At 43.9% G+C, this 10,209-nt stretch overlaps 1 gene segment (V, D, J or C); it reads right to left on the reverse strand.

Annotated features, from left to right (window-relative positions):
• Positions 1 to 8,708: 8,708 nt before the first annotated feature.
• On the reverse strand, positions 8,709 to 9,861 carry LOC140713360 (immunoglobulin kappa variable 2-24-like). The segment is given in 2 exon segments: positions 8,709 to 9,362; positions 9,795 to 9,861. Coding segments are annotated over 2 exon segments (381 nt in total).
• Positions 9,862 to 10,209: the final 348 nt, after the last annotated feature.

Below are 10,209 nucleotides of genomic sequence, written 5' to 3' on the forward strand. Positions count from 1 at the left end.
CCTCTGGTCTTTGAAAAGTTGTAATTTAGTAACAGATTTCCCATATTAGGAAAAACTTCCTATTTGGGTTACCTACAATAGCTTCTCTTTTGTTGTATGAACCTGGACCAATGCTGTAACCCAGAGTCCTCATATGTAATGACTCTTTTATGAAATTAGGAGAGGCATTGCCATGTCTGCTGCTGCGGCAGAGGAGGATAAAAGAAACTAAGGGTGTAGAGACACCTCACTTACCCCTTTTATGAAAACTGCTCAGCGACCTTCAGAGTGTGGCTGTGTCTGAGAAACACTCTCAGCAGATGGAGGCACCAGGAAAAGCAGCTGGGGCAGCCCAACCTCACATATCTGCTTCCTTGGGGAGCTTATTGGGTTTGTAACACTCTAAGAGGGTAACTTTTATATTGATCAATAATAAGAAGTTGCAGCAACTTCAGGCTGCAGGCTGCTGAAGATGAGAATATAATCAGTCCTGCATCCACTGCCACATAACTGCAATGGGACCCAGGTGTGCAAATTGGATCAGGAGCTCAGAAGCTTTTCCTGGCTCCTCTTAGTATCAGGTTAAAACATGGTTAATGCCTTGCCTGACTTGCCTGTCATGTGATAGTGACACTTACCTAGAGATGAAGACAGCAAGGATGGAGACTGAGTCATCTGGATGTCACATATGGCACCTGTGATGGAAAACATAAAACTATTAACACTATTAACCATGTTATGAGAGGACTTTTCTGAATAGCCAGGCAGTAGTGACCACACCGGCTGAGTAAATTCCTAGTGTTCTCCTTACTTGTATGGGAGCCAGAGCAGCAGGAGCCCTAGGAGCTAAGCAGGGACTCTCATGTCCATGCTGTGTCTTGACTGGTGCTGACTCTGGCAAAGGGTGTGAGCAGCCTGTGTACAAGTCTTCAGGAATTTGGCTGTGCTTTTTGCAAGATAAAAATTTGCACAGCTGCAAGAATGACTTTGTCTCCATAATATTGCACAGGCCTAGTGTCTCCCAGGCATCATAAGATTGATCAGGCCTGCATACACTTGTCAGCAGAGAACATGTTTCTCTCTGGGGGCCACAGAACAGAATCTGTCTACTGTCTTGTAAAGAGAGTACTCTTCTACTCTTTTCACAGTTCGTGACCTACTTTTCTTGCTAGGTTCCTGTCTAAGACCTGGCTTGTTGGAGAAGCACATCTCCAGAATCTGCAATAAATTTTAGAAGTGTCCTGCATTTGATATTGATGAATATTATTGAGGCCAGAGGGATTTCTTTTCTCTGATCCTGTAGAGCCCTTGATGTTGTAAATCATCAGCACTATCATCCAGAGATGCAATGAGGTACAAGAAAGACGGATGGATTCATAGATGGATGGATAGAAGGACAGATTTATTTATTATAAAATAAGAAAAAGGAAAATGTTAACATATAATATATGAAAATAGTGTAATGCTTTGCAAGGAAAGGTCCAGCCACTGGGTAAATGGCATGGCTAACCTCTTATCTCAACCATGTGATTGTCTTCCTCTACTTCTACATTTTCTTTCTTTCTTCTTTCATCTAGGCCAACATCAGAAATTTTCTCCCTCCACTTCTGAAAAGTCTCAACTACTTTCTCGCTCTGTGTGCCATCATGCATTTCCATTTCCTGAGCACCTTGGATTAATATGTGTGCCTTCCACCATTCTTAAGCTAATTTCTTCTGGAAGCTGAGATGTTATCTAGACCCAGTGCTCACATCTACTCTTGAATCTACTCTGTTCAGTAAACTGTATATCTCTGTATTACCAATCTTTTCCAGTTTTTAAGAGAAAGCAGTTCTTAATGTCTGGATTTAGGCATTTGACCAAAGCAGAATCAGAAAGAAAACTGTGCACCACAATGAAGGGGAAACCAAAATATTGCACAGGGTGTGAAACCCACACAGTATGGAAAGGACACGTGTTGTGCAGTGGAGAGGGAATCCCACCAGAGGTGTTGAAGCTATAGCAGAGGGAGGAGGGTATCCCCACGTAGGTGCAGGATGTGGGGCACCATCCTCCCACTAGCGCAGATGTCACAGCTGAAGCAGGATGAGCAGGGCCCTTCAAAAGGGGTAAAGCCATTGCTACTAGCATCAGTGCCCATGTAGACTGAGAAGGTCACCCATACAGGAGTCAAAATTAACAGTGAGCTGGCAAAGGATATCAGAGCTACAGTAGGTTGTGAGGCAGAAGAGGGAAGTTGTCTGCAAGGAGAGTGTAGGTGGCAATGGCAGCAGGAGGTTAGTTTACACAGAGACGTTGATCCCATAAGTCTGTGTAGTAAGGATAATTAGAGCCAAGATACCCAGGGAAAATTGTTAGAAATATTTTAAAAGAGCATACTAGAATCAACTCTATGATTCTTGACTGTAGCTGTATCAGTGACAATTCATGGTTTATGTAGATATAGGTAAAAACATAGATGAATAGATGATGATGATAGATAGATAGATGATAGATAGAAAATTGATAGATCATTTTCTCTAGAAGCAATGACACATCAGTTCCACTGCACACATTTAGTGTGTAGATCTTATTTTTCTGAATGCCAATTTCTACTAAAAGGAATCAGTAATCTTTGGAGAAATGGTTGATGTCAGGTCTAAAATAGGGGAAGTGGAAGATGAGCCTGTACCATGTACTGCCAGAAACTAAAAAAGTTCTCAGAGAATGATGGGGTAAAAACAGCAGGTATTCAGAGCCAGTGTGAATGAGGCTCCCATTGGACAAATCAGAGGAGTGTTGACTATGAAAGTAAATGATGATGGTAGCAGATTATAACCCAACTAAGAAAACACAGATCCATGTCTATATTTCAATTAGGAGGGGGATATTCATGAAGCATCAAGAACATATCCACAAATTCTTATCTCTTTCAAGGAAAACAAGAGCGAAGGTGCAGGGAGAAGCCTGGCAGACACCCCCTTCAGCAGGAGTCAAACTGAACCTCGTCAGTCACAGGGCAGATGGAAATCACACACATCCCAGTAGGATGCAGTGAGAGCACAGTATCACTTCTGGATCTTCCTGCAACAGGCACGCTAAACAGAGTTGAATCTTGTAGAAAATTCAACCAAATTTAATTGACAATCTACACGGTAACTGGTGTGTCATCTTCAAAAGCAATAAGTTTATAAAGTCCAAACAAGGACTGTGAAACTGTTCTAGATGGAAGACAACTAGAGAGGTACAAGCCACCAAAGGCAATCCATGAATCATTTTGTTACAAAAGACATTATCAGAACAATTAAGAAAAGTAGAAATAAACCTGCGGATTAGATGCAGTGATGCACAAATAATGATACCCCGATTCCACAAATGTGTTGGTTTATGTAGGAAAATGTCTTGTCTGAAGGAAATACATAGCAAAGTCTTAAAGGGTGGGGCTATGGGGTCATCAAGTTACTATCAAAGCTTTTGGGGAAAAAAGTGTTACTTTGTACTATACTTACAAACTTTCTGTAAATGTGAAATTGTTTCAATATTTTAAAAATAAAAATGGCAGCTGTTAAGAGCATGCCCAAACTATTCTTAAGTATTTTGTAATGGCACTGAGCCATACCTGTTACAGTCATAAGACACGGAAATGTACTCTAGATGCACAAAGATAACACTATGCTTTCTCAAAGGTGCGTAGTTCACAGACAAATTATTATCTGAAGACACAGGTCTCTTTAGTATCCATCAACTAAGTGGCCATCCTATTCTTGGTTTGGGGACCTCAATGGTCTACCTCCTCGCTATCAATGTAACTTGTTTGCTTTGGTTTGTTTAAGACTGGGTCCTGCTATGTCCCCTACACTGGAGTGCAGTGGCAACATCACAGCTTACTCCAATCTCAACCTTTTCGGCTTAAACAAACCTCTTGTCTCAGCCTCCCCAGTAGCCAGAAGCACAAGTGTGTGCCACTGCTCCTGGCTAATTTTTTCATTTGTTGTGGAGATGGGGTCTCACTGTGTTGTCTAAGCTAGTCTCAGAGTGCTGGGCTCAAGTAATTCTACAGTCTTAGCCTTTCAAATGCTGGGATTATAGGTGTTAGCCACTCTGACTAGTGCCTTGTAACTTTATTTCTCTCAGCTCATCAGCAGGAAAGTTCTAAGGACGCCAAACTTGATTATCAAAAAATAAAAATCAAATCAAATAGTTTCTTTCATCAACCAAATTGGATGGTCATGAAACTGAAGCCTGAATTAGGATAAATGTTTAACCCTGAATACCCCAGAATCACTGAGGATCAATTCTCTTCAAAGTAGGAGGAAGACAAGATCACATCACCTAGGGAATTACTGAGTTTCAGGGAAGATGTGGAGGAAGGGAGGATGAGGCTGGAGACAAAGCTAGCTCTGCTGCGAACTCATCAAGGCCGGGGAGTCCTCAACAACCTGCTGGATCATAAAGGGGCCCTGTGGACACTGACGCAGCATGGTGGTTGGAGGTCTCCAATCTTGGATTTCAATGGAGCTATCGAGTGTCTCAGTAATAACGCATCAATCAAAGCTACATGCACACCCAACAAGAGGGGCCTCTTGCTCTGGGCCCCAGAAGTGAAGGTCCCTCACCTGGCTCTCCTCCAGTATTTCCCACAGAAAGATTGTGCTAATATAGAGCCAATTGTCTTCTACATCACACCCTGGTACTTGGGGCCCTGAAATTAAAAATTCAAATGCTCTAACCCTAACTTCCAGGGAGTTGGCCCTTTCTCTGGGCTCATTCTCCTGAGAGTAGCTATGCAGTAGGCATTCCCCCTCAGGCACAAAGTGAGGCCAGGTTTCTGCTGCTGGGAAGCAGGATGGCATGGGAATGTGTGGGAACTGTCTGTATATGTGTTCAGGAGACCTTGTGTGGTGTGGGAAAAGCAAGAGATGAGGGAATGGCAGTAAAGTCCCAATTGCAACCCTAAAGCATGACCTGCTATCCCCACACTGCCAGGTGCTGGTGAAGAACCTTGAGGAGGGACAAATTTCTAACTTCAGACTTGGGCTTCCGGATATTCAACCTGTAGTGAAAATAGATTAGAATGGGCTAGATTTACACTCCTGCCTGGATTAACTAAAACATAGCACAAAATACATGAAACAATTCTTTTCAAGAAATTGGATATTAGAAATGAAGGATATTGAGCCCAGAAGGTTTTAAATGAAAGGGGATGAAATTTGGATGGATCTGTCTGAGACCCTGAGGAGAGTTTCCAGAGCATTGTGCAGGAAAAGGAAATCCATGAGGTACCTGCGAGTGTCCCTGAATAGAGGAAAAGGAATTGGTGGTCCAGAAAGACAGAGAAACAGAGGAGGGAGCTCAGAGAGAGCCCAAGCTATCCCCGGATGCTTCTCTCAGTATTCCTCAGTGCACTGATGAGTACATGCATGTGGAGACCCTACCTAAGGGTGCAGAAAGACTGACTAAAGGATTACAGGCAGATTCCTCAGTCTCCTCTTTTCGCGTCATGAGATACTGCAGCTGACTGAGAACCTGGTGGCTCCTCTGAGCTAATTTGTCACACACTTTTGGTGACATGAAGGTTATTCATGTTGGCCTTCTCTAGTAGGTTCACCTGGAAAACATTATATATAGCAGGAAAAAAGGAGGCAACAATGCCCTCAGTGTAGAGTGGTCGTTAGTATTGGTTACAAATGTCAACTGCACTAAGCATAAAGGGATTCATTATGGGATATTAAATAGCTCAAAAATTGTTGGGAAGCCTTAAGAACAGGCCCCAGGCACAGGGTCTGGAACAGTCACAAAAACTGCACTGCCCATTCAGTCTGCGGACGAGCCCTTACTGCCTGAGATCCCACGGACATTACAAAAAATTTGAAGTGAAAGAAAACACATATCAAAATTTGTGGGATGCAAGAAGGCATTGAATTTATAACCTTGAATTTCTAGAAATATTCATGCATTTTAGCAAATACATTTTCAAACCAATCCCCTGAGCTGCCACCCTGACATACCAGTACAACAAGAGCAAATTGTGCTCAAAATATTTTATTCTTAAAAATGTGGGCATGTGATGAGCACATGTCTAGTATTGCAGCAAAGAAGTCACATCAGCCTGGGAATTAAAACCCACATTAGCAGCTTCACAAGAGAAAGTGGATGGGCAGGGCGAGTAAGTGTGCAGAGAAAACTGGAAGATAGAAAAAGTGAAAATAGGAATCATGTAATATTAATATGGGCTGTGCAAGTGTGAGACCCCTGTGAGTCTTGACTTGCTCAAAAGCAAAAATCGTGCAGTGCAGACAGCTTTCCTTCCTCCAGAGGGTTGGTGACAGTGGGGTCATTTGGCAAAAGGAGGAGGAAGTGCCCTGAAGGTCATCAGAGGCGGCAGGTGAGATCACAACCCACTAGGATCCCCTCCCAGTGACGTGAATGAGCATCCCTGAAGCCACGAGGACAGCAGGGAGCTTCATGGCTGCTCCAAAGAGGACATGGCAACCACTCACTGGAGAATCTGTGGGGCCTGAGCACCCAATATTTGGAGGAAAGAAGAGGCTCTGGGAGGCTTCCCGGAGGGCCCTGGCCCTGTTCGCACAGAAGTGGAGCCCATGCCTGTAAGTGAGGACTCATGGCCTCTTTTTCAAAGACTTTCCAGCAGTCTTCGCCTGAGCCCACCTGCTGTGGACTCCATCTCTGGGCGCTGCAGTTACTGGTGCTGCACTGAGAGGCTGAGCATCCTAGGGAGGCTGTGTTTGAGGTCCTCAGGCTGTGCAGGGTGCTGGTGATTGTTCCGCTCACAGGAGAACATGCAGCATCTCCAGGCTGCAAACTGGTGCCTGTGATGAAGAAATGAATAAAATTTTGATTGTATCTGTGTCCTTACTTGTTGGTATGTGTAAAAATATACTCTGGAGACTTGTCACAAATTTGGTCTTATACACCACTTGCGATAAACCTAATTTTTACTGTCTGGTCTGTCCGGTTAAAGCTACAGATTTAATTTTACTTGTCATGGAATCCATTATCATTAATAGATAATTGTCTCTAATATAACACACTTCCTTAAATCTGGATTACTTTATCCTGTTGATTGTACCATTGTTCTACTTTAGTCATACCATGCCACAGCAGGCAAATGACAGGCTCATTACTAATTCACAGATATTCATAGAGCACTATTTTAAACTGACTCTCTGGAAAGCGTATATTTTTTATATCACTATTACAAGAATGTGGGAATCAGGCTTATGTCCAAGTACTGACCAGATACAGTGAAAATAATACATTCCATTTATTGTTTGAAAATATTTTCCTTTTTTTGACCAAATAGTACCAACGTAGTCACTTCTAAAATTTACTTGTATTAAAACAATGGAAGGAATCTTCATTCTCAGGTACAGTGAAGTAGATAAAAGTGGAAAGGCCAAAACAACCACTGCAAAAAGTACAAACCTTTTAAAATAACGGAATACCAAAGTTAGACTTTAATGACATTAGAAAGTAGTGGAAGGAATGAGGAGTGGATGCTACAGCTGCCAAGTTTGCCTATGGACACAAGCTCTGACTTGGCACAGGCAGAGGAGCCCTCCTGGGAAAGGAGAATCCAGCTGAGCCTTGGGGGTTGCACAGGGCAGCCTCTATATGTGCCCCGTGCTTTTCATGGGACACGTGTTGAGGTCTGAGTCAGCAGCCAGGGATGGAGGTGCTGGGTGAGGAGGACATGAAACTCCCACAGATAAAATGTGCTCCCCCAATCCCCAAGGCTGCACAAAGCATCCCGAATACATGTCTGAGTCATGGACACCGGTCTCCACCGGCACTGCCCGCCCCCTGCTGGTGTAGACCCTGCTGGGCCTTCTGCTCAGCATGTCAGTGCTTGTGACATCTCCAGACCCAACCAGCAGTCTCTCGGGGCAGAATGAGTTTCAGATGCTCTGTTTGGCTGTGTTGGGTTGACAAGATATGAGCAACATGACCTCAGGTCTCTTTCCACAGGATTTCAGTAAGCCTTTGGTGGTTACAGATCTAAAACGCTTCCCAAAGCACTATTTTCCCAGGAAATTCGCAGTGATGCAGGCTCCACCCAGGAAGCCAGGGAGTGGCGCCTTCAACTCTGGGATTCTTCACAAGAAACATATCAGGACTCCTGGGTCCACATCATGAACTGCCAACTCCACCACCATCCACATCCCTACCTACCAAAGGCCAAGGGCAGTTTAACTGAAGCTGACCTCTCCTATGTTTCCTTCATGCTTTCATCCCTGCAGTCTGCCCAGTCTGAAATTCTTCACATTTTGAAGTAAAAAGGTTTACATCATTCTGTACTTTTCCAGTTTTCTATGGGAAACATTACATACTCTACATTTTCCGGTATATGCTTTTTATTTTTGAAAACAACTTTTGGAATTTCAGGGACTCATTTTTTGTATCATTAAAAGGTAACTAAGGCTAATTAAACAGTTTTAGCATTAGGATCTTGTATCTTCTATGAATTTATGAAAATCTGTTCGATACTCCAAAATCAAGGTTTTTACTGACTGTCCTCAGCCAGGTTCCCCTTAGGGTAACTAGTGTAGATTGTTGTCTCTACTCTCTTTTGGGAGCGGGAGAATAGGGGAAGCAGAAAGTTAGAAAACTGGCAAAATGCCAATATTAAATATTATCAAATGTCCTCAACTGCTAAACCCAAAGATGTATCCAACATATCCATGTCACAATCTGTGTCAATGGTCTGTCTGCTCTGCTGATTACATTTAATTGGCACATGTACACAAGGCAGGGAGCATTAGGGTGAGCTTTCATTCTCCTTTCCCTTCTATCTTGCTTATATACTCCCAGGGCACCTGGACCCCTCATTCTCCTGCTGCTTATGACAGTCAAGGTTGTGGCAACTGCCAGGGCATAAAGGAGTGGTGCCTGCGTTGTGGCTGGGCTCTCAAAGTCCAGAGTCCTCAGCTGTGAATTGTCCCCTGCTTCTCCAGCATCTTCCTCTTACACAGATTCTGAGACCCTGTTGAGCTGCTCTCCAGTCAAGCACCACATGTGGGCAGCTGGGCCACCCCATAGGGAGGTTTTTTTTCAGGGCTGTACCACTGTGGGAGGAGAGTGTGTAACTTGCACGCAGTAATAAACCCCGACATCCTCAGCCTCCACTCTGCTGATTTTCAGTGTGAAATCTGTCCCTGCCCCACTGCCGCTGAATCTGTCTGGGACCCCAGAGTACCGGTTAGAAACCTGATAAATCAGGAGCCTTGGAGGTTGGCCTGGCTTCTGCTGTAACCAATTCAAGTAGGTGTTTCCATTACTGTGTACAAGGCTTTGACTAGACCTGCAGGAGATGGAGGCCGGCTGTCCAGGGGTGACGGGCAGGGAGAGTGGAGACTGAGTCATCACAACATCCCCACTGGATCCTGAAATAAATACAAAGAAGAGCAAGGTTATGTAGATACTTTATGCATCATTTTCATAAATTTTGATTTGTTGTTTGTTTCAGGCTATATATTTTTTTGTTCATATTTCAAGAATATAAAATTTCCAAATGAAAGTCTAGGAATCCATGGCTCAAAGTGGTCTCCAGAAGACCCCACACCATCCCCTCTTTCTGTGTCAGTCTTCCCCCCAGTGCACAGATCCTTGTTTCTTCTTGAATCTTCCTCACTCTCACAGATGTGACCATCACAAGCCCCATCCTGGAGGACAAGATGTGCACGTGCAGTACATGAAAGGAACACACATAGGAGTGTAGTGAGGTCCCCACAGCTCACTACTCATAGGAGGCAGTGGGACCCCCAGAGCTCACCATTGCACCCCATTCTCCTCCCCCATCTGCCTTCTGCCCTTACCGGGGACGCAGAGCATTAGCAGCCCCAGGAGCTGAGCAGGGAGCCTCATGGTGAACTGAGGAGTCCTGATCAGTCAAGACAAGCTTAGAGCTGAGCTTTTATCTCAGACTCCCAAGGGAAAGTCCTCCCTAGGGCATAACATTCAAATCACCTGGTGGGTGCAGTGGGGTGGAAAGAGCCAAGGGGAGGGTGGGAGCCTCTCTTGTGAGCAAAATGACTTCTCTGTTCAAAATATCTTTTCTGTTCAGAGGGAAACTAATAGGCGTAAAATCTATGCTGCCCATGTGGGAGAAATTGAAGTATTTCCTTCTGTCTTCTCTAACAGATTTCATGTTTCATAGCACTTTCTCAGACACATTTTATACTTCATGTTAATAAGGCCGAGTTTTCACAAATATTTACTAGTTCTTATTTT

This window comes from Chlorocebus sabaeus, chromosome 14, assembly GCF_047675955.1.
Source record: "Chlorocebus sabaeus isolate Y175 chromosome 14, mChlSab1.0.hap1, whole genome shotgun sequence".
Classification (NCBI taxonomy): Eukaryota; Metazoa; Chordata; class Mammalia; order Primates; family Cercopithecidae; genus Chlorocebus; species Chlorocebus sabaeus.